The 25,808-nt window shown below is 39.1% G+C and overlaps 1 protein-coding gene across 1 annotated transcript; it reads right to left on the bottom strand.

The window, feature by feature from the left end:
• Nucleotides 1-1,766: 1,766 nt before the first annotated feature.
• Nucleotides 1,767-25,808, bottom strand: LOC139738882 (uncharacterized). The gene is made up of 13 exons (XM_071649510.1): nucleotides 25,741-25,808; nucleotides 22,929-23,004; nucleotides 21,908-22,192; nucleotides 21,016-21,205; nucleotides 18,653-18,705; nucleotides 18,410-18,583; nucleotides 14,908-15,406; nucleotides 13,969-14,108; nucleotides 13,145-13,347; nucleotides 12,373-12,524; nucleotides 11,328-11,444; nucleotides 6,339-6,537; nucleotides 1,767-3,453 (listed from the first exon to the last, which is right to left on the bottom strand). The coding sequence occupies exons 1-13, from the start codon at nucleotides 25,743-25,745 to the stop codon at nucleotides 3,375-3,377; spliced, it is 2,172 nt and encodes a 723-aa protein (XP_071505611.1). The 5' UTR covers nucleotides 25,746-25,808; the 3' UTR covers nucleotides 1,767-3,374.

Genomic DNA, 25,808 nt, shown 5'->3' with positions numbered 1-25,808 from the left:
ACTGCCAAAATAATTGTGTCAGAAATACAAAACTGATGACAATCTTCTATTTCGTACATGGAATATTTATGCTGTACTGCAATGCAGATGGAGGATTGTGAGCTTGGGCATTTCCTAGCACAAACATCCTACATGAAATACATAGATGTGACTTTAAAGTTATGACTACAGTTTGAAAGGTCTGTCTGTCTTCACACGCTTGATGAATTTGAGGATTAGGCACGTAAAGTTTACAAAATACACCCAGTCATGTCTGAGACCTCAAAGGCTTTGTCAGTCAAGATATCTTTGTTTTTGTGTATTGTTTCTCTCTGAGCAGTAAGGAGGTTTGTGTGAATATCTTATGCCTGAGATGAAATGCACACTTTTCCAAAGCTGGCAAGATATCACATTAAATTACCAAATATGACTTATATTTGTTGGAAGTGCCATTCATAAAACATTTCTAGGATCATTCATGGCATCACTAGTAGTAGTGTTTGTTGCTGTTTTTGGTCCTCTTCAAAGTATTAGTGAGATCACTGCTTGACATACTGTTTGTTTTGTTTTGTTTTTTCATACATTGGCATACTGTTGTAAAACCCTCTACTTCTTTACACTTCACACGGAAATACATATGAATGACTACAATAAACTTCTATTATAATATATTTCAATCACTAGAAGTGAATTCATGAGTTCTAACCAATATTAATCTGATATTTTCCCAAACAACTACATAGAAACCACAGTAGAATCCTCCATAAGATTGGAGTTAACACTCCATGATTGTGAGCATTCATTCTAAATCTTAATATCACTTTCAATGAGTTAACTTACAAGGACTGATAAAGATTCACCGATTACATTTACCTTCTGGTAAGCAGTGACTTATGGTGACTTTGAATGACCATGAATGATTCTTTCTTTACACTATGTATGAAAGTTCCCAAAATATATCTATTTTAGCATACATGACAATAAAAAATAAGATATGTGGTTGTCACCTTCATTTTCAATCTCTACTTCTCTGTATTTTGTAACACAAGCTGTACCTTCAATTGGCATTCTCTTTCATTCTCTAAGATGTAATTAAATGTTAAATATAAAGCTTTTCAAGACAAGCCATTGTTTACTGTCAATACTGACCTTGATGTTTGTTTTTCAAGTCAGCAACAAACCACAAGATGCAAATTATGAAGAGCACTGTGGGATACAGTTATCTCAGTTCTCAATAAACTGATTTGTATAACCTCACTATTTCTCAACATGTCTTTAAAGCATTAAATCAGTTTCTATGGTTTTTAAACCCATCAATCAACAAGAGACCTGGGGGTCACACCCTCACCCGAGTATCGCAAGTTCACCTTCCATGCATTCTTGCAGACTCTTACCTGAGAACATTGGAAACTTATGGTGGGGGTAGCTTTGAGAATGGGGGCATTGTGTCCATTTACATATTCCATCGCACTGGTAAAAATACCAGCCAAGTACTCTGTACTTTATAGAATGTTGGATTATGCAGCTTGAGAAAAAAGACTTTAAAGCTCTATCACTTTTGATTAGAACTAGAGAATTTTTTTTTTGAATATTCATTAATTCAGGAGGTTTGGACCCCCTGGGGCCCCAAGGAAAGCATGGTGCCCATTCAAACACTTTTGAGATCTTATGGGAATGCTAATTGACAAGTTTGGTGAAAATCCATTATGTTGTTTTCAGCAAGAAGATGAAAATTTAGGCCCGCATTTGGAGCCCCCCCCCCTACCATCCCACTTCCTTGGGTCCCAAGAGGGTGGGGAGGGGGCAGGGCACCCCTGACTCTCCCATGAACAAACTTGAAACAGCAGTCATCAATATACTGACTCCCCCTGGGGCATGGTGCCCATTTGATGGAATTGATATTCTATTCCCCTAGGGATGCTACCTGCCAAGTTTGGTGAAAATTAGTGCTAGGGTTTTCAAGAAAAATACGAAACTTTATAATTTCGGTCCAAATTTAGGCCCCCTGGGGTCCCCAGGTGGGGCATGGTGCCCATTTGATGGGAATAAGATTCTTTCCCCCAAGGGATGCTACCTGCCAACTTTGGTAAAAATTCATATTGGCATTTTCAAGAAAAAGATGAAAATGTACAATTTGGGCCCCATTAGGACCCCTCCCCACCCCACTCCCCTGGGTCCCAAGGGGGGCACCCCTGATTCCGCCATGAACAAACTTGAAACTACAGTCATCAATGTATTAATTCATAGTATTAACTTTTCATAGCTCTATCATTTCTGGTTCTAAGAAGAAGATTTTTTGAGATTCCTTAATTTAGGGGGGTTTGGGCCCCTCTGGGGGCCCCCTGGGTGGGACATGGTGCCCACTTGAACAAATTGAGATCCTATTCCCCTAGGGATGCTACCTGCCAAGTTTGGTGAAAATCGGTCAAGGGGTTCGCAAGAAGGAGATGAAAATGTAAAAGTTTACACACGAGGGACGCCGGACGCCGGACGAAGAGCGATCGCAATAGCTCAGGTGAGCTAAAAAGACTGGGCCAGTCCAGAATGAAAGTCTATTCTACTCTTTATCCTTGCTATATTTCAATTCTCACATTGTCATTGCCGCCAGTGAAGTTTGCAAAAGTAGTAGTTTCCTTTGGAATTACGGTGGGATATAAAAAATATCGTTTTGTACACCCCGCTTTGATGAGAAATTTTCTAAATCGCCATTCTTCTTCTGAAGACAGTGTATTCACCTACCATGTACAAGCAAACTTGCTACAAATCCTACTATGACATTATGTAGACTTCTCTCCTGTATGGACAATACAGGTATCATGTGAACGAGTAGACAGGGAGTAAAACCTAGTATATCACCTCTACCAGCTTGCTGCTTTTATTCTCTCTCACATCTACCTCGTTCTTTGACGTCTAGGGTATGGCCAGTCAACATAAACATGACTAATACTTCATTTACACAAATACGAGGTACATCATGAATTGAAGAGGTACAATGATACTGTTTATGATTTTCGGAGATAAATCCATTCACCCATGATCACCTCATGGCTAAAACAAGATATGTGACAAACTCATCCAATAGTCTCACTGTTTGATTAATCTAAAAGCTACAAACAACTTAACTGTGATCAAAATCAAGTGTATGTCAATTGCTATATACTGGTATTAAATGATTCTCAAACATTGTTCAACTTTTACATTCATTTAGGTAAATTGAATAATGATCACTGGCAAGTACATCAAAGGTAAGACTTACTATATCATATTCTCTCATTCTCAGATCCCATCAAGCCACACTAGTCTTTAAGATTGTCCGAGTTGCCTTGTTACCATTGTGTCCAATGCAGACCAGTTCTCTATGCCTTCAATATGTCAAAACCAATATGGCAGGCTAACTATGAAACCTTGACAGCAGAAAGACATAGACTGGAGTGGTCCACTCCACTGCCACTGGTGGTGCTTGGGAAGGGTGAGCTGTTTGGAGGAATGAAGGAAGGAAGGTAAAAGAAAACATTAAAGCACAGGCATCAACTAACCAACCAAGAAATATATCAGACCACTGATGCACATCTCTGAAAATTACTGGATATATGAGTTAAAGATCTTAAAAGTATCTTGGAATGAAAGTTGATTGTCTCTGCAGTCATCTAGCTTCTCCTTGGGATGACATCACACTTCTTAATAATGCAAACTTAACCCTAAAAAGACTGGGGGGGGGGGCCTAAAAGGCCCCCCCCCTCAACACTTCGCGCGATTACTCTGCAACACGCAATGCTCTCTCTGCGATGCTTCATGACATTTTTCTTTCGAGTTACCCGCACATTTTGACACCAAATTTGTGACGCTCGGGGGTACGGTTCTGAAGTTACATAACTTTTTGTACATGCACGTGAGACCGAAATGGCTCAAAAATGTGATTTTGTGTACAAATTCAATACAAATTGAGTTTTTTTCACATGGTTCATATAAATATGCTTATTTTTACTCTCAATGGCTAAAATTAATTTGTTTTAGTAGTATTATGCTTCAAAAAGGGTCTGCCACAAATTTTCATGAAAAAAACAACAAAAGCAAAAGGTCGAAAAAACAAGGAAATACGTAAGAAATTCATAGAACAATAAAATAAATAAATTAATTTTGATACTGAATTTTTTTTCAAGTACATTTGCTAAGAATGCCACAAAGAATATTTACACCCAAAATGAGCACTTTTGGAGCTTTATTTACTGATTTAGATCAAAAAGTCTGATTTCTCGCATAAATTAGCGTAATTAATCAAAATAAAATAAAAGAAGGCTATTTTGGAAAATCTAAATATACGATCTTGTAGATTATATCGCACACTACCATTGTGCAAATTTCCGCGGCAATCGCGCGATCCACGGCTGAGATCTTAAAGGGGGGCCCTTAAGGCCCAGTCTTTCGAGCTACCAAAATAGCCCAGTCTTTTTAGGGTTAACCCTATTCTAACTGTGGGGGGGGGGGGGTGTCAAATTGAACCCCCCCCCGACATTTCGCGCCACGGTTCCGCAATGCGCAAAGATGCTGCCACGTTGTTGCAAGACTTTTTTCATTGAAGTCTCCCGCATATTTTGAGACCAAATTTGTGACGTCCGGGTACACCATTCTGAAGTTACATAATGTTTTGCATTAAAATCACTGAAATTAAAGGGATGGTACAGTTTTGGTTAAGACCTAATTTCAGGTTTCTAACATTTTTTGGTGAGATAATGAGAAATCTCTTATGAAATATGAAAGAGCATGTAATTCCATGAGGAATTCAACGTTTATTTGATGAAAATTGGTTTTGAAATGGCCCAGATATCCAAAAAAGAGCGATTCTAATAAAGTGTGGGACCCACACTTCATTACGATCGCTTTGTTTTACTTTGTTTTTGGAGGTTTCAGTCATTCCAAACCCGATTTTCATCAAGTAAACTTTGAATTTCTCTTAAAAGGGTATGCTCTGTACTATTTCCTTAGTGTTTTCTTGGTATCTCGCAATAAGACCCCGTTTACAGTGCGGGGCTGGGCCGAGTTGCGGCCGAGCCGTGGCCGAGCCCAGCCTCAATTGCAGGGCCGACCCCGCAATTTTGTCCGTTTACACTGCCGGGATCGGCCGCGCTTTTAATTCAAACCTTTCAATATTTTGTCGTAGTGGCGCTCTGCTTGTAAACAAACACAATATGGTATAGTCTCTTCGGGCAAAGGCCTTTGCCGAAGGAAAAAATCCTTTGCAGGACAAAACCACCTTAAACTATACTAGTTTTCGATGTTGAGGTGGTTAATATCCTGAATAGCGAAATAGTACAGGCAGAGGGTTTGGAAGCCAGACTAAAATTGGCCGCGCATTCGGCCCAGTTTGCGTTTACACTGAGAAAAGGCCGGGCTCGGCTGTGGCTCGGCCGTGGCCGAGACTATCTCCAGAGCGTGGCCAAATGCACGGCATATTTTGGCCCCGCATTTGGCCTTTGCACATTTACACTGAAATAAAGGTGGGCTCGGCCGCGGCTCGGCCGCAGCCGAGCCTCGCACTATAAACGGGGTCTTAGTTAAAGGCCCAATTCTCATCTCCACAAATACCGTACCATCCCTTTAATCAATTCTTTAATCCCTTTAATCAATGTAGATAAGCTTGAAAAAGTGCCTGCAACAAATTTTGGGAAAAAAACAACAGAAAACGAAAGGTTGAAAAAACAATAAAATACATAAATTTTTTTTAAAACAATAAAAAACAAAAGATACTGATTTTGATTGTGCTATTTTTTAACAAGAAAATTGTTTAATGTGTCTTGAGGAATTCTGATGCAAAAATTTAGCAATCCTTCAGTCTTTTTAATGGAGTTACAGGTGAAAATATGATTTCATGCATAAATTTGCATAATTAATTTACTAAAAATAGAAATCAACATTTTTGTATTGTATGAATGTGTAAATTTGAAGTTGACATCCGACTCTATGTTCAGGTAAAATTTTGCGGCAATCGCGCCATCAGCGGCTGAGATATGAAGGGGGGGGGGAATCAAATTGACTCCCCCCCCCCCCCCCCCCCCCCCCCCAGGAAAAAATTGGTCTCAAATAGCCCATGGTTAAAGCCACTGAACTTGATTAGTCTGCTCACAAATGTCATGTCCATGGTTAAGTCAGATTTTGTGGCCAAAGTAAATCATTGATTGTATATTGCAGTCTCTTGCAGTAAATAGAATGAGGATTGACATGGTATCTCCTTCTGATAACTTCCACTGATTTGTGAGACAATGAAAGAAAACATACACCCACAGTGAATGAACTGATTACTGATTACTACAGGATACTGAACATCTGATGGTTCTTTTTCAAGCTATGGCTCAAAGACATACCTGCAGGGCTTCAGCTCCATTGATGCTGCTTCAGCCAAGTCAGACAATGTGAAGGGCTGGGGGTCACTCTGTGACCTCTTGACCTTAGCTCCTACAATCACCTCTGCCTTGCTGCTTATGAGTTGGAAAGGTGATGACTTGAGGTTTTCAGCTGACACGGGAGAATTCTTGGAGCTCAGTATAATGCTAGTAGACTCTGCTGTGAGTTTCACAAATTAACAGAGAGAAAGTGCCACTTGCAGAGCATAAAGATTTAAGACAGAATTAATTCTATGCTGATCAAATGATAAGAAGATAACGGCTGATATGTCATTTACCAATTTAACATGATGTGAAATTGCCACCTCATCTAGCATGAGCTCTGTGTGTCATGTAATTCTGATCATTACCTCAGCCAAGGAAGGAGGAGGTTAAGTAATCATCGGTGTTGGTTTGTCTGTTTGCAAAATAACTCAAAAAGTTGTGAACAGATTTGAATGAAACTTGCAGGAAAAGTCGATTATGACACAAGGAACATATGAATAAATTTTGGTAGTGATCCGGGAATTTCTATGGATGTTTAAAGGATTTTTTTTTTAAAATCTCTTGGCGTATAAGGTCAATGAACTTGGAAGTTCTAGCTGCACATACTGGAGGCTTTTTATGCACACTGACATGAGTGCTCTGCTTGGGCAAGGCACATTGCAGTTGAAAGCTGATGACATAAACAAAAGGAGTTAGAGGGAAACTGCATGCGTGTACAGGTGGAATGAGTTGCCAGCTTGGCAGAGGTCTGTGCTCTCTGAGTACTTTTCTAGTTGTTTCTTCGGCAATCCAAATTTCCTCTTGTGCACTAAAAGATCACTACTGCAATATTACTGTATTTCGAAATTTCTCAGCCAAACATACTTTAAATTTGTAGAACGGATTTTATTTCCTACTAAATGAGGTATACTATCTACATCACAATCATACAACCTTGACACCCAATTAATATCTGCGTCATGTTATGAATATTTGAATAATTCTCAAGTACCAATTGTATCTGTAATTGCTTTCACTGCATCCCGAGTCTTTGTGATTAAATTCAGCTCATGGAGGTTTAACTGAAACAGGCAAAGTGAAGCATATTAGCTTATATCTTGGAGATGTCGCTGCATCTTTCAGTTTGATGTCCACCCCAGGCTTTGTGTAGCCCTAACATTGCTGTTGCCCTGAGTAAAATCTTTTTCTGAGACAATTTTGCAAAGCAGATTGAATGAAATCTTCCCTTCCTTGACACAGGAGGAGCTAACGACGTAAGACTTCTTGTCAGTCTGGCCATCTTGGTCATGCTAAACCAAACATTACAGGGGCGTCACCAGCTTTTTTTCAAGGGGGGTGCGTTTTGACACTAAATGTTTACGAGATTTTTTGGACAGACATTTGGAATATAGGAAGCTCTCAATCCCTAGACTTTTACTGTTTTTTGAGAGAAACCAAGCGGGGAAAGGGCACCGGCGTAGCTAGGATTTCATGGGGGGGGGGGGTGTTAGTATGCGAGGGAGCGAGCAAGGGTGGGGGGATGGTGTGGAAGTGCCGGAGGGGGTTGTACCCCCTATAAATGGATTATGGAATGACGGTTTGATACGACAAATTACTGGCAGCGATATCAGAAGAATGGCATAATGACTTGTATGATGCGAGCGAGCGGAGTGAGCGAGCTTGAAAATTTTGACATTTTACAGTCCAAAAACTGCCGTTTGTAGCCATATTTTTTTTGCTTTGTAAATTAAGGGGGGGGGCGCACCGGGTGCAACTGCTGGCAATTACTGGCAGCAACATCAGGTGAATGGCATAATAATTAAACGCGAGCGAGCTTGAAAATTTTGACATTTTACAGTCCAAAAACGTCCGTTTGTAGCCATATTTTTCCACTTTGGAAATAAAGGAGGGGTGGGGGGGGGGGCGCAACGGGCGCAACTGCCGGTAATCACTGGCAGCAATAACATCAGGTGAATGGCACAATAATTAAATGCGAGCGAGCGAAGAGAGCGAGCTTGGAAATTTTGACATTTTATAGTCCAAAAACTGCCATTTGGAGCCATATTTTTCGCTTTGGAAATAAAGGAGGGGTGGGGGCGCAACGGGCGCAACTGCCGGTAATTACTGGCAGCAATAACATCAGGAGAATTGCATAACAATTAAATGCGGGGGGGGGGGGCGCACCGGGCGCAACTGCTGGCAATTACTGGCAGCAACATCAGGTGAATGGCATAATACTAGTAATTAAATGCGAGCGAGCGAAGAGAGCGAGCTTGGAAATTTTGACATTTTACAGTCCAAAACCTGCCATTTGAAGCTATAGCTTTTTTGCTTTCGAAATTAAGGGGGCGTACCTGGCGCAACACACTGCTGGCAATTACTGGCAGCAATATCAGGAGAATTTAAATGCGAGCGAGCGGAGCAAGCGAGCTTGAAAATGTTGGCATTCTCACAGTCCAAAAACTGCCGATTGTAGCTATATTTTTTCGCTTTGGAAATTAAGGGGGGGGGGGCGCACCATGTTCAACTGCCGGCAATTACTGGCAGCAACTTCAGGAAAATGGCATTACGACTAAAAAAATGCGAGCGAGCGGAGCGAGTGAGCTTGAAAATTTTGAGATTTTACTGTCCAGAAACTGCCGTTTGAAGCTACATCATTTTTTTTTTCGCTTTGGAAATTAAAGGGGGGGGGGGGACGCCCGGTGCGCTCATCCCCCTGGATCCGCCACTGGTAGTCAAGGGTGTGGGTTTATGTTCACGACTGGGGGAGGTATGACCAGCGAGGTGGCGTCGAAGTGACCAAGCGGGGGAATGATGTCCAAAATCTGCACTTTAGAGCGTCCCCTAAACTAATTGTGCGTTTTTGTTTGTGTGTGTGTGTATTATATACATGGAAAAGTTAGGAATTAGCCCAGGTCAAGTCTTTTTATTGGTAATGCAAGACATTTTTATAATCATAGACTAGTATGCAAAGCAACACTGCAAAATCAATGATCTAGCTTTGATATAACGAAGCGTAAGGTACAAAGGTGTACATTCTACATCACATTGCGCAACAGCGAGCGACTCTTCGTTCGGATGTACTGAGTATACACTGCGCACTGTACATCCTGCTTATATGCAGAATGCCAACCAGGAATCAGGCTGAATCACAATCTTTTGTCGGGTCCGGGCTTTTTGAACAATGTTTCACACTATATACCTATTTAAGTATGGTTAAAAGAAATCATAGAAAAATATCTTATTTCTTGACCACCCTTTCATTCAAAAGCAGTTTACTAACACTTGAATTACCATTTCGGTAGGTCTTTTTTTAACCAGCGGATTGGGAGGGGGCGCACCCCCCCCCCCCCCCCTCCCGTAGCTTTTGGCTTTGGCTTTTAGCCCCTCCCTGCTTTTGGGTGATATAATTGGACAGATCGCTTGAATTCTAACAAAAAAAGCAAGAAAATCTTTTCATCGCGAGAATTATGATTATGTGGGGTGGGGCAAATGGTGCGCTTGCCTTCCAATATTTTTATGGGGGCAACATTATTGTTTTCTTTCAAAAGCAAGAAAATCTTCTCATTTCGGGAATTATTAATTATGGGGGGGGGGGCAAAATTGAAATATGCTTGCCCCTCCAATATTTTTATGGGGGTAAGTTTTTGTTTTTCTGTCTAAAAAAAAGATAAGAAAATCTTCCCGTCTCTGGAATTATGGAGGGGAGGGGGGGGGGGGGGGGTGGGCAAAATGATATGCTTGCTCGTCCATTTTTTTTTTCTTTTTTTTTTTTAATGAGGCTAAGGCTCGCTCTTGGGCTGGCAATATGGATTGGTCAGAAGTAACGTACATAGACCCTACATACTTGTAAGTAGCACACGTACATAGCTGCAAACGTGTATAAGTGCTCCGTATCATATGGATGTACAGTACGGTGGATAAATAGTAAACACTGTAGAATACTAGCAGATATGTATAAAATCAGTGCTGCCAGAACCAGGGATGCGAATTGTTTTTGCCGACGATTTTTTTTTTTTTTTTGTCCCTGGTGCAAAATATTAAAAAAATAGAAAAGAATTATTTAAAATTTTATTCAAATAATTATTAATTATTAATTATTTAGCGACCGGCGTTGAGGTCGCTCGCAGACTGATTTTTTTTTTTTTTTTTTTTTTAAAGGATCTGAAGGGGGGTGCGTTCGCACCCAACGCACCCCCCCTGGTGACGCCCATGCATTATCACTGAAAACAGTTACATGGAATCACAGAGGATGTACCAATCCACATTCTTCAAGCTAACAAGAGAAATGCACTCTCATCATGGACAAGTCTGACTATGTCATCAAATTCCCATTCCCTCCTCCCTCCCCAAACAAACAAACAAAAATAAGGGGGAACCTACTGCAAGCTTTCTCAAGATCCAACACACACAAAAAAAGGAAAAGAAACATGTCTACCGGATGCTTTGTGCATCCAGTGGGATGGTGAGTTGGAGAGCATGTGGGTTTTATGATTCCTGTGCTCTTGAACAACCCTCGTGAGTGTGTAATAGCATGTACAGTGTACCTTTTCATGAAGTGTATAAAGAAGAAATTAAATGAAATGAAAAAAGCTGAATCCATCTGAAATACCTCGGCTCTCCTCATGCAAATCCTATCCAAACGACCACATCTCAAGGTCTGCTTTTCAGCTGCACCAGGCCATATCTTCTGGTCACCTAGGATTCACATGCGATTAATACAGCTCCTCCTCTGACCCACTGTCTCCTTCAGAGAATCACCCACACCATACACCACCTGGCTAATATTCTCCAACCACTCATTGGAAGACAAGTGTAATCAATATCTCTGCTGTGTGTCTCCCAAAAGGGTTGTCATATGAAAATGTACTCAATCCATTTCTTCGTCAATTCCCAGACAAAGTCAAGAATATTAGGGCTGTTCACAGCAGTGTGGTTGTTTTAGTGTTTCTGCTCATGAACAAGAGAAGGGGTCTTCTGACTCACCTTTGTTGGGGAGTAGGTGCATGATGGCAGACTTGCGGGCTTTCCTCTTCTGACTCCCTGTCACATTTTGTGCGTAATCACTGGCAGACACTGATCTCACAACTTTGTGCTTGGCTGCTGGAATATCAAAAGGAGGAGGTCACATTTGAGAGAAACTTGATGAACACCTCCACCTGCCTGTATTACTTTCAGAGGGGAATACTAGCATACTTGTATGAGGTTATCACAGGTTGCAGGTACATCATTTCACAATCTCACAGGTGCAATTAAATCCATACCTATGAAGGCAGACTACAGACCCATGGTGAGCACGTAAGTTTGGTAGAAATCATTGAGCAGTACGAATCGTATGTGGGCAAGTTGCACTTTACCATGTGGATGAATAGAATGCAGATTGTAACTAAAAAAACAAGCAAATATATGGCATTCTTTAGATGCCATGGTTATATCATGATAGTCTTGCAAAGTGCAAAACATTGACAATGAGAGTAATACAAATGTTTAATGTTTAATAAACACAGCTACCTACCCAATGGTAGCTACATGTACACGTATCAATTTTGGGTGAACATGTCACATCCTCGTCAGCTGGTCTACGTTCAGAATTCTCTGATAATTTGCTCAAACAGTGATCGCCTGTACCGTACCCTAATTTAATGAAAAGTTTTCTGTCCATGTTCTTGCAGTGATTTAGGGTTGGTGAATATCTGAATGTAGGTTATTCATATGAAAATTAGATGTGAATGTATGTTAATTATGTTGGGAATAATATGTAATTCATGTGAGTTTGTGTAAGAATTTTGTTTGAGTTTAAAATCCCCCTTTTCACCGTAATTATTATAATTTTAAAAAAAAAATCAGGCCGAGATCGCGGATTCTACACAATAAAGTTGACGGGGACATTTAAAATAAGAGCTCTGTGAGATAACTACAGTGGTGTGAACTTCATCATCATCATCATTACTATTACTACAACTCTTTGTCCTCAATCCCACAGAAATGCAAGCACTGATAACGAAATTACTGTAGAGAAGCTCAAACATACCCTGGCCATTTTCCTTTACAAACTTGGCATTCTTGTACATGTCGCTCCTTTTCTTTGACTTTAGCACCATTTTCCTCTTGGGCCTGAATTGTTCTGGTGCATACTGGGGAAGATTGGCAAGCCTTGCTTCAACGTTAATCTCACCGTAATCACTGTCAGACAGGGAAAGAGAAACAATAGTCATTACCATGCCTTAAATACCTGAAATTGCTTTCTTCTACAGTTTCTCAGCTTCTGGCTTTTCATGTCATGTATCACAAGATTGCAAGAAATTCTGCATCCACTGACCCCACTGATGTGTACGGAGTTTCACACAAGTATGGTCAAAACAGCAACAACTTTCAAAGTTGCAAATGGAAGAGGCATATAATGTTAGTTGTGATAGACCAGGGGATGTTTCATAAAGCTGTTCATAAAGTTACGAGCGACTTAAGAACGACTGGTGATCAGTTCTGATGTGCTGTACTTATCAGAATTTCAGTAATTCAGCACAAGAGCCGATCACCAGTCGTTCTTAAGTTGTTCGTAACTTTAAGAACAGCTTTATGAAACACCCTACAGGGTCCTTCGCCATTCACCACTGAGCAATTGACCACGGCTGCAGAGAATGCGGTAGCAACAACTTATACTAGCCATCAACTAGCTAGATGTTTCTGAATAGTTGCTAATTGTACTTATCATACACATCTTTATTAAAATGGGCCTCAGTCAGGTACTAAAGGTGATAAAGTAACACTACCAATGGAGTGAAACCAAGGATGACATCACTCACAAATCAGAGGCAGTGACACTGGAGCCGCTGCTAGTCCGCTTACGGGACCGCCACTTCTTGCTGCTCTTTTTTGGCCGGTCATCGTCAGGCTCAAAGACTTCATCCTCAGCATCACTAAAGCCACTCATCCCTTCGTTGCTGTGCCGCCACACCTTCTTGCAGTTGAATGGTCGCTCGGGTCGCTGCAGTGATTCTAGCATTCCCTGAATCATAGAATCACACACAGAAATGGAAAGAGCGCCCTCTCAATGAACTCTGGATTGGATCATACACATTTGCTTCATCCATGTCAGCTCACATATGAACATTTGCATGGATTGCGTGACACTCAAAATGCTTGCTACTTGTCTGAACTATTCACACTGTAAAATACTTGAGAGGAAGACACACCATCAAGGCAGATCTTCATACAGAGGGCATCATGTGAATATAATATCAAGTTGAATAGTGACATTCACAGATACTAATGTTCAGTTCATTATTCCTAAAGAGACATTACTTTTTAAAATGTGCTCACTGGCAAGGAGTAGTAAATACACCTTTACCTCAATGAACTTGCATTATTGCCTTCACAACGATATCTATTCATTGGTTAAATACAAAAATTGAATAGCAGCACAGGCTAAAAGTCTCTGTTTACAAGTTCAGAATAAGGCATATTAATACAACATAGTTCAACAAACCTTCAAACAACACATAGTTCAACATATACAAGATGTATGCATTTTTATACTTACGTATAATAACAATTAAGAGGCAAGAAATAGAGGGATACATTTCTATATCAATAATATCATATCATCTTTACACTGTTACCAACTGACCTGGTCAACCAACTTGCGGTATAACTGTCCCTTGCATGACCGCCTTGATTTTCTCCTCACTGTGTTCTTACATTCCTCCCCATCACTTTTTTCCCCAGCATCCAGCACAGCTTCTTTCTCATCATCGTCTTCTCTTTCCCCTGTAATATAAGTGGTTTATTGCACTCATTGCAAGTGAATGGTCAGGATCACTGTATTTTGTTTGATAGATACCTGCTAAAACTTTTCAAATTATTTCCATTTTCAACTAGAAGGCTCTCAAGGAAACTGACAAAAACATTAATTTCTGAGGTGGCTTTTTAAAGAGGCTGACAAAAAATATACAAATGGATTACTTTAGAAGGATCTTTTCACAAAAATTTACTCCGGCACTAAATTTTGCCACTACAAATCAAACAATAATCTTATGCCCAAGATATCGCTACATAATGGCCCACACAGCATGGATCGGCAGTTACTAGTTGTATGCAATTCAGCCTGGGCATGACTTGTTTTCTCTTATTTCTTATGTTGTTTTTGCATGTTATTGTTTTTGTGCATTGTTATTTTTGAAGTGCAAAGGCGATTCATGAAATACACCAAAATAAAACCATCATGAAAATTTCAGCTCATGCAGCAACCATATCTATGGCACTTACACTTTCAGTCAGCAAGCAGTCAAATTGTAATAAGTGTGGAAGTGTCTATGAAATGCATTCCCCCAAGTAAATCCAACTATGAAATCCCTTACAAACAAACAAACAAACAAACAAACAAACAAACAAACAAACAAACAAACAAAATTGAAGATGCCGTTACTGAATTGATACCTTTTTTTGAAAAGAATGCTTAATATGAGACAAATACTGGGGAAAGAGTGAGTCAAAGAGAAAGGATAAACAGTATTTTTAACATGCATAATTTTCAATTTGGACTGTGACAACCATGTTCACAGTTTACCTGCATTGTCACTGATATCACCATCTTTTGGCTTTGCTAGCTGTTTGAGAGCACCTGGCCAACTTGCTGACAAAATATCACTGGTGGTTTCCTTTTTCGCAGCTGTGGTTTCTGTCTTTACAGCCACCTTTTTCTTCTTCTTTTTCTTCTTCTTGCCTCCCTTCTCCACTTTCCTGCACTTGGAGACCATTTTTGTTCCCTCTTCTGCAATACGCTTGTCATCCTTTCTAGCTTTCAATTCAGCTTCTTGCTCAGTTCGCACTCTATTTGGCTTGCTGCATTCCACCTCACAAAGTTTTTCCATGGAGAGGAGTCCCTTCTTGCTCTGTGATTTCTTGGAAGCTTTTTTGCAAGCCTTACTTGACTTAGTGGAGAGAGTCAGTTTGACATGCTTGGAGCTATTCAAGGGGATGGTATTGTTGTTCAAGGTTTTGGAATCCTTTTTTGAATCCTCTCCCAATGTGCCTTCTTGTTTAATGGCAAGTTGATCTGAGCACATCTGGAAAATAAAAATTTGCAGCAACAATCAGCCATATGTATAAATGTTATGGTAATCACTAACTATAAACATCATTGATCCACAACAACATAGGGTCTATGCCTAACCTTGTGCACAATAACAATGAGGTTATATCATGGCTAAGTGTGATTTGTATTATGTTGCTTAACTGTAACATATAATCACTGTTCATGAAAGCATGATAAATTTGAAAATTTTATTTCTTTCTCTTTATTATCTGCCTTCGATGGAGTTTTCACTGTTTTGTTTGTCCAGCTATACTATATCACTAGTAGTATTATTCAATAAACTACTCATCTCATTATTTCAATACCACAGACAACATATGGATGTGCCAACAATAATCTGAAGGAAGTAGTAAAAATCATGATACACACATACAGTGTAAACCTACAATCACATTCAAAAACACACAAGTTTATTGAAGAATGATTAGAATGGCAGACTGTTTGCCTTTACTGCCCATGACCTTCATAGACAGGGTCTATCAAATTACAAATAGTGTTGCGATTATCTCAATTAACACTACATTACAGTCACTACAGACAAAACTGAATTTAGCCAGATTTGCTCACCAAGTCCTGCTTCTTGGCTACATTAAGTACTGTTAGAGCGTACATAGTGTATATTAATTCTGGCAAGGCATTAAGTCTCATTGCTGATTACTTTAAATCTGAATTTGAAAGCCTATTACAACTCTCAGTACCAGGTAAATCAAGCTATGGGTTTACAATGTCATTTAATCCTTCTGTGGGAAAGTATTTAGATTACTAATTACTTTCAATGGTTTCCACTGGTAACCTTAATCAATCTGGGAGAAATCATGGTTCACTTTCCATATTACAGGAATCTTGCAAGATTGAACTAGAAATGTCGCTATGGCGACTGGTATGCCTACGCCATAATGAATGATTCTCCAAATAGGTCTAGATAGTACATGTGGACAATGTGTGATTACATTTTCACAAAATTGGCAAAATATTAAAATGACAAGTTTGTCACAAATGTGTTGAATGTTCACCTTCCTTGACCTACACTTGGTAGGTTTAATTGGATGAATAGGAGAGCATGTATTTGGGATTTAAGGATTTTAACTTGACATTGACCCATTCATACGTTTATGCATTGAGTAATTTTCAAGGTATGGAGAAAAAGTGCAAGTTCTGTATTGAATAGTAAATTGTTACCATTTTCATCTGGCCTTTGACCCTAAAATTCACAAGATAATCACTGTCAGGCAGAACATGCATAAATATGTAGTATGTTTCAAGATAATTTGAGCCACTTCCGAGATATGGAGGAAAAAATTAGTTGAGCACTTTCACTTGATCTTTGACCTTTTGACCTTTGAGGCAAAAACAAAAGAAAAAAAAACTATCCAGAGAAACTCTATTAGGTTATACAATATCTACATGCATACACAAAGTGTAAAAAAAATAATCCTGCTGGCATTGCATAAACATGAGGGAAATAGTAAAATTTTGAAGTGCTGCCCTTGACCTTTGACCCCTAACCTTTGACCCCATGCACCCTAAATTCTCTAGACAATCACTGCCAGTCAGTACATGTATAGATACTATGTTCCATGAAGATACCTTGCACAATTTCCATGGTACAGAGAAAAAAGATGAAGTTTTGATATTTTTACTTGACCTTTTGACCTTTGACCTTTGACCTCACGACCCAAACTTTCACCAGAGAATCTTAATTGGGTAATACATGTATACACTAAGTTTCAAAAAAAAAAATCTTCATTCATTGCATACATATTGTGGTAAGAGTGAAATTTTATGTATTTGACCTTGACCTTTTGACCTTTGACCTTGAGAATGTGCACCCAAAAGTTGATAGGCACAACTTCACCCCCTAATACACATACATGCCAAGTTTCATTAGGATACCTAAAAGGGTTTTGATAGTTACCCTGTCCACAAAATTCATTACGGCAGACGGAAGGACGGACGGAAGGACGGACGGACGGACGACCCGAAAACATAATGCCTCCGCCACCACTTCGTGGCGGAGGCATAAAAATGAGTTTTCATTTATCAGCTTTACTTTTATTTTCAATGTTTGATCTATCTTCACCTAATATAAATAAAGAATAAGAGATACACAAGAGATATCAATAATAATAATAATAATAATAATAATAATAATAATAATAATAGTGGCTACTTGTATAGCGCACAGGTCCACTTTTCAGTGCTCATGGCGCTTCAAAAATGAAAAGATATATATACATGCATATGCATATTCAAACATGTCAAAAAAGAAGAAAATGGCAAACAAAAAACAAATATATACCAAATAAAGAATACAACATATACCAATTAAAAATACAATATTGTTCCGAACATTAATGACATACAGCAATTACAGTCCTCAGTGTGAGAGTAACAGATAAGTTTAAAGTTTGGATTTCAATGTCTCTGTAGATGACAGTTCTCTTTACTGAATAGGTAACTGATTCCACAATTTTGGTCCCATAACGGAGAAAGCATGATCACCCCATCCATGTTTTACTCTGGGTGTTTGGAGTAACAATGCATCTGATGATGAACGTTGACTTAGTGTCGGTTTGTATTTTTGAACAGAATTACTCAGGTATACGGGGGAAAAAGAATGAACTGAATGATGTACTAATAACAGAATCTTTAAAATAATCCTTTTTTTCTACAGGTAACCAATGTAAGGAACGGAGAACTGGTGATATGGAATCAAACTTACTAGTAAAAGTTAACAATCGGGCAGCAGAATTTTGCAACCATTGAAGTTTGGTGACATCTTTTTTGGTGACATCAATGAGTAAAGACAGAGATTATATGGATGAAAAGAAATGTGGGAGAGAAAAGGGAGTGGCATTGTTGGGACTAACTATACAATGCCAGTTAAAATCCCCTTCTAAAAAGGTTTGCAAGAGTGATGGACTGGCATGGTTAAATTGAACTGCATTACGTGAACTGTGGAATAGTCTCTTACTTCAGCAAATTGGAGGAGTTTTGACTGTGAAGCCAGAACATCAGAATCTTCCTGGGTATCCTCCCTGTTTGAAGGCAATGCAATGCTCTCCGGTTCACTACGCTTCATTTTCTTGAGTTGGTCATGAGAGGGTGGGCCATTCTCTTCTGCTGTTGAAATGACTTTGGCAGAAGGCTGTTGTGACGATGGCTGCTGTGGTGATGATGACAGTGGCTTTGAAGATGACTGTTGCTTGGCAGTTGCCTCTTGCTGACCAGCCAGCAGCAGAAGACTTAAGCCTCCCATCTGAGATGGATCTGAGATACAATTGCAAATAAAAAATTATTGATAAGAGTCTTCCAATCGTAAGTTTAAACAAAGAATTTATGCCCGTCATCAAGCATGAGGCAATTGTTCTCTTGTTAAAGTGTTTTTTAGCCATAACGCCTGTTTCTGTCACTGCCTCGCAATCGCTAGGGCTTTTGCATTCATCTTTCATGACTACTTCTTTCACAGTTATTAAATAGTTTGGGCCATGGCACACAGTTCGGTTGTCAGATGACAATAACCAGTCATATGTCTATCAAATTTGCCTAGCAACTATTTGCTTGTATAATCTGAGCGCAAAGCATATTATTACAGTATTCAACGCATCATCAGGCATCTGATAATAATAAACATTCGTTAAATGACTTACGCCTCCCAGAAACATGTCCAGTGCATGCTATTTACACTGGATGATTGGATGCAGAGCCAGACCTCTGATAAATGGGACACAATTTTTTTTAATTTTTTTTTTTTCACATTTTACCCCCCAAAAGCTATTTAAAACCGATACAACTTTACAAAGGATTCTATATCAGTACTTAAAAAGCATGTTTCGAACAGTTTCACAACCTCTATCCAGTACCCACAGCTACATGCTAGTTACATGCATATCTATGCAATTACCCCAAGTTTAATTATCCTTCGGGTTTATGCCAGGTTTAACCCTAAAAGGGCCGGGGTGGGGGGAGGGGGGGAGGAATCCGCCCCCCCCTCACCGTTTCACGCTATAATTCTGTAACGCGAGAAGGCCTCATCGCGAGGCTTCTTGAATTTCTTCATTCAAGTCTCGCGCAACTTTTGAGACCAAATTTGCAACGTCCGCGCATACTTTCGCGCAGCCACGCCCAATTTTGTCATGGAATGTCACCCCAAAACAGGCACAATTTTGTGATTTTGTGTACATTTCCTATGGAAAACAGTGCTCTGTCATGAAAGTCATAAAAACCTGATTATTTTTACAATTAATCACTTTTATTGATTAATTTTGTGCTAATTATGGTAGAAATGTAGTCAGTGACAATTTCCAGTGAAAAAAAAGAAAAAGAAAAAGTTGAAAAACAAGGAAATACATAAGAAATTCTGAAAACAATAAAATACATAAGACCTGAAATGAGTTGTGGAAGTCTTTGTGATGTACAATTGTTGAATATGCTAAAACAGATTTACAGATCAAAAATTAGACTCTCAATGCTCTTAATTAGGCTAAAATGTCATCTTGAGCTTAATCCATCCCCCCTGGTCCGAGCATAGCCAAAACAGCGCGGCCCCTGTAGGGTTAAGTGTGTGCGTGTGTGTCACACACAAACACACTGCTACAGCTTCTGATCATCCGAGCATTGAGAATTTAGGGTTTCTGGGAAGAACACTGAACTAGGACTTTCTATAGCTCAGTCGGTAGAGCACTGGGCTAGCAATCCGGAGGTCTTGGGTTCGTATCCAAATGGAATCCCATTTTCTTCACTCATTTTTCCATTAATAAATTATATTCATTTCTGGTCAGTTTTCTTCTGTTTGTGTTTGTTACATACTCAAAGAGCTGCATCACTTTGGTGATCCCTCGCATTTATCCCCAAGTTGAATTTATCTTCGGGTTTGTGCCAGGTTTAAGTGTATGGGTGTGTGTCACACACAAACACACTGCTATAGCTTCTGATCATCCGAGCATTGAGAATTTAGGGTTTCTGGGACTAATACTGAACTAGATTTTCTATAGCTCAGTCGGTAAAGCACTCGGCTAGCAATCTGGAGGTCTCGGGTTCGAATCCCCATGGAATCCCATTTTCTTTGCTCATTTTTCCACCAATTACAAACACAACACAATTCATAATAAGGCATACAATGTGCGTTTTGTGAACATTTTTTTTGTTGGTATGTATGACATGATACTATTTTTTGCCCACAAAAATAAAACAATAACTGCATAAAATAAAGAAATACATGTGAGGAACAAAGCAGTAGGCTTCTTACATTGGAATTTGAAAATAATCTGAAGTACACAGCTAACAAAAATCTGCAAGCATTACTTTTTTGTCAAGAACTGTAGGTAAGTGACATATTTGCACAGTGAAAGCTAAACTCCAAGCCTCTGTGCACTTCTACTTCAAGATTAAAACTTTTGACAAATTTAAGAATGTTGAAAAATGTACAATCCCATCCCCCCACAAAATTTAATAAGGTGTAAACATGCATCACAGCTCATATACCAATTTATACACAAGCCAATTTCCCTGCATGTAGAGCCAACTACTAACAAGATCTAAGGGGGACGTACAACTTGGCAAATAACCACGAAGAGTTACCTGCTAGCTTGCCAACTGTGATACCAGCCTTACTGTTCCCCTGCTCTGCCTTCCCACCAGCTTCCTTCTCCCCTTTCATGGTTAGGTGTGGACGAGTGGTAATGCTGCCAGGATTGGTCACCTTCCCGCTGTGCCTGTTGGGTCCACTCCACCGGTAGTCTGGGTGGGCCTTCATGAAAGCTGCTTTGCACTGTGTGCAGCATGGAAGACAAGGGAAGTATTGGAGTACAAGGCAGCAATCACAAAACAAGAGCTGTCAGGCTGGGTAACAAAGAAAATGCCCTCTTCTTCTGAAAATCAGTGAAATCACAACTGGGTGCATATATGCACTGCAAGCTGAAGGAATGAATAGTTGTTGTTGTGTGTGTGTTTTTTTATTATTGTTACAATACCAGAGGGTTGTTTCACTAAGCACTACAATCAATCCTCAAGTTCAATTTAACTGATCTCAGGGAAAATTTTTTGGGTCAATCAGTCCTCAGAAGTTACCTGTACAAACTGATTCACTTAAACATTCGGGAACAGTATCTTTGCCCACCTTGCCACTTTCTAGAATACATGTTGAATGTCTGTATTCTTCCAAACTAGATCTGATCTGAATCTGTCCCAACTGAGTGTGGGTTCATTGTTTGGCTTGATATAGTCCCCATGTTAGTGAAACAGGGCTTAGGTGTCTACCATACATATGGACTCTTACCAGCTGATATCAGTGTTACCACAGTGCAGTAACCTTCAGAATGATACCTGCTGAAGTGATCTAAACTTTTTATCCATTTAGAAGTATGTAGTGAGGAAAATGAGATATTGCAGATGGCATCTGCTGAATTAAGGGACACTTTCAGGAAGGTACCTTCTTCATGACTACGGTACCTTACATGTGACTGAGGTTTACCTCTCGAGCCAGCTGGAGGTACTTTTCCTTCTCTTCTCCATCGAGGGCACCCCACATGTCAGCCAGCATCTTGGTGCATGCCCGATTGTCAAGCCAGGGATGCCTGGTTCGCACAACCTGCCGATGCCGCTTGCAGAAAAGCAGAAAGGCATTCATGGGTCGCCGAAGCTGGTGGTCATCGTGTGCAAGCGACTCAAACAGGGCATCACTCTCAAAGTGTGATTTGGTGATCGAACTCGACGACGATACAGACGAAGAGGATGATGGTTTCCCTAGAATATCCTCCTGGCATTCAACATGAATGGAAAAGTTATTACTGCAGATATTTAATTTGTTTACAAACTTTGATTGTTGTTGTGGTTTTTGTTTATTGGTATTATTGTTCATCCTCAAGACATCATCCTGAAATCAGGGTAAACCAGTGCAGACCAGTTCCATCTATACAGTCATTATTTTCTATAACAACAACATTAATAGCATTTTCTAATGTCAAAAGGTGTGTTTTTGATAAATGAAGAAAGAAATTAAAATCATATGACGAATAACTTTTGTTACATATGTTTGAGATTTTGATATGAATGCCATAAAACGCATCCTGTTATATTACTCACTAATCAGTTGTAAAAGCATAATGTCATATTTTGATGATCAAAAAATTAAATTTGTTGAATTGGGGGGAAAAAAAAGAAATGTAAATTGGTACCGTACATGTGAGGATGACACATTTGCACACCATAGTTGAACGAAACAAGTTTATTTGTCTTTGTTTCAAATTTGGGTAATAAAGTTTTCAAGCATTACATCTACAAATACTTCTACAACCAAGAAAGGATATTTACACAGAGCAAACTCATGAACATTCAAACCACAAACAACAAATTCAATGAAATTATCACTGTTCTACAATAAAATCTAACCATAACTGATAATGAAATATCTTTGTTAAGAATGCATCATCAGTCTGTGTAGGGATTCATCTTGACATACAATGTATAATACAAGTTGCTATTCAGTTCCTTACCTTCAGTTTCTTCAGTGGACTTTTGAACTCGTAATCCTTTGACTTTGGCATGATGGCTTGAAGTGGACTCTCATACCTTGAAGTTGAAAAATCAAGAGAAACATAAAAAATCAATAAAATAATTAATCTAATTCATTTTTATTCACTCCAATTCAAGAACATATGTTTGAGGCCATGTTCAATATACCTTTGCTTTTTGTGTCAGTTTGATGTTTTGGCCTTTTATATCAGGTGACCATTACCGTAATGTATTCAAATTCTGTGCAAATTTTGTTCAAAAAAGTTGCCCTTAACAACCACAAAGCTTGCAGGAGTCTTGACTTACCTAGCAACATAAGTGTATTCCTGCCTAATGAACTCAATGGGAGGGAACAGATGACTGGAATGCTTTGTTACTAGTTTGTAGGAAAAGAAATATCAATGAATAGTGGGTATGAATCTGGATGTGCACAGAGCAGGACCGTTGTGGTATAATTCACTGGAAAGAAAGAGGGCTAATGACAACTACTGGTGCTAGAGAAACTGGTCTTCAACAGCAGTCTTGAAGCTTGTCACTGTTTGGGAGGTTGCTGTGGTATCTAGAAGATGGTTTCAGTCCACCTCTGTCATGATAAAAAGAGAATTCTTACACTGATCTCTATGAAAACTTTCAACAACAAAACACTACAATTTTTACCTGCCTTTCTACTATGTTAGTTGCCTCAAACCCAGTAAATTTCTTTGCTTTGTCTTTTTGGTCTTGTGGATCTTAGAATTGTAATATACATTTTACAGAAATGGTCTACTAAAGGCTGTGAGTTATACCCAGTAATTTTTTTTTTCTTTTTTCAAGAGACACTTTTGGGGTCTTTTTTTTTTCAAGGATGTTATTGATATGCACAGTGAAAGCAAGGAAAGCAACAAAATTTATCAGAGAGAAGCCACAACACACATTCTCTCCCATTCAAGCTCTACTGTATTACTTTGCAATACCTTATTTTCTAGTGGGGGAGGAAATTAGCTTCCAAGGTTCTTTTCACTATGCTCAATATATATTTAGTGGACATAATTTTCTCCTTGCAGAGGGTCCATGAAAAAAAACAAACAAAAAAAAAACTACCAATTGAAATCAGCTCCAGCAATGTGGAGAAAATATTTGTTAAATATCTTTCAGAGCATATAGATATACCACATAACAAATTTGTAAAAATGTATATTTGATACATGAGTCATATTAAGAGTTTCACATCAAAGCCTTATCAGTAGTCATCAAGTAATGCATCCCTCTTAATAGAATTTTAGGCAATTAGTAAAGGCCATTCTATGTCCATGCTTGACTTGAATAAATAGATTGAAATTGTAGAATGGTAGATGAAGTCTAATTGTCAAAGTTGGATATTACACAATCTAAAACTTTCATAATTTTTTAGTCCCATATGCAGTTGTTAATGTATACTTTAAAAATAGAGATTAGTTTCAATCACATTTCCAGTGTTGATGAGATAATGAGGCTTATGAGGTCATCACATCACCTTTTTTATGTACTGTTTGCAGTGTGAAAATATTATCAAAATATGTTTCAGGTTGATGACTCTTCTACTGAAAAGTCATCACTGCTTAGTTATTACAGCTTTATGATTATTCAATGCCAAGAACAAAAGCATGATTTTATTTCATAATAGAAAGGAATTAAACTGAAGATTTGTTTGCAGGTCACCTGGACATTTCATCACCTCATTGATTCACACATGATGGCAGCTCCTGTCCTAAGAATATAAGATCATCACTGTTTCAAGAGAGCATCTCACTTTTTCAGGAATTGAAATTAACCTTTCTTACTTACCACTGGTACGTCTAATTCTAATGAACCCTCACCTTTTGTGTGCATTTTATATTCCCTTATGATCAATTTACCTGACTGAACTTGGAAATGAATTTAGGCTAATTTTCATTTCAAAATTAGTCAGCCATGTTATACTTGTCCATCTCATGCCCATGCAATTTAGTAGTCCAGTCATTTACCCTATTAAAAAATGGACTTGGGTTGGGGGTCCTACTCTTACAAACTTTTTTTGTTCCATTTTTTAGTTTACCTGAGAATAAAGGACAGTTTATATTTTGGTCTAAACCAAACCTATCAAATTGTTCCAGATGAGTAATAACGAAAACGGCTTTAGAAACTTGTTCTGAAATGTTAGAGGAAATCGCCTTCGCGCCCCGCACGCTGGCCACAACTGAGCCGCAATGGCATGCACACACAGAAGCAACGAAGGCTCCGACTCGGGCAACTCTCGCTCACCATTTCAGGCAGCAGCAGGTTCAGCGTGTTCAATGTAAGTAAGATGAAAGGTATGACGGGGATGGTAAAATGTGTGAACTACATCCGCTAAATATTCTCTAACAACCGAGTTTAACAACTCTTAGAAGCACCGATTGACTATACTGGCACTCATACCACAAAAATATCAAAATTAAGGTTTTGTCGCCAAAGAGAAAAAACATATACTGAATCGACATCCTACTAATGTTGCACTAGACTCGCATCTACTTATTTCTCTTCCCTTTGCACGTATCTCGATTTGGTTGCTTCTCTGTGTGTATCATCCATGCCCTCCATCTGTAGCCAACAGCAAGTATAACGAGCCCTGCGCACACGGCCTACGAGACAAGTTCGCAACCGCTTGGCTTCGCAAAGCGACTGTGCGCTGTCAAAACATGTTTTCCGTTCCCGAACACAAAAAATACCACAAAATATCCGGATAAAACGGTATGTCACTCTCTACTCCTCACAAACTATCAAAATCCAATCGTTTCACGAAAAATCATCTCTTACCTCATTCAACAAAACTGCTATCCCACATCGGTACTGCGACGAACATGTTTCTATTCGTCTCATCCAGG

The sequence above is a fragment of the Diadema antillarum genome, unplaced genomic scaffold (genome assembly GCF_040938485.1).
Source record: "Diadema antillarum isolate AM-2024a unplaced genomic scaffold, OU_Dant_1.0 seq00000770_RagTag, whole genome shotgun sequence".
Lineage (NCBI taxonomy): Eukaryota > Metazoa > Echinodermata > Echinoidea > Diadematoida > Diadematidae > Diadema > Diadema antillarum.
Note: the sequence above shows the minus strand (reverse complement) of the source record. Positions and strands in the feature narration are given on the sequence as shown.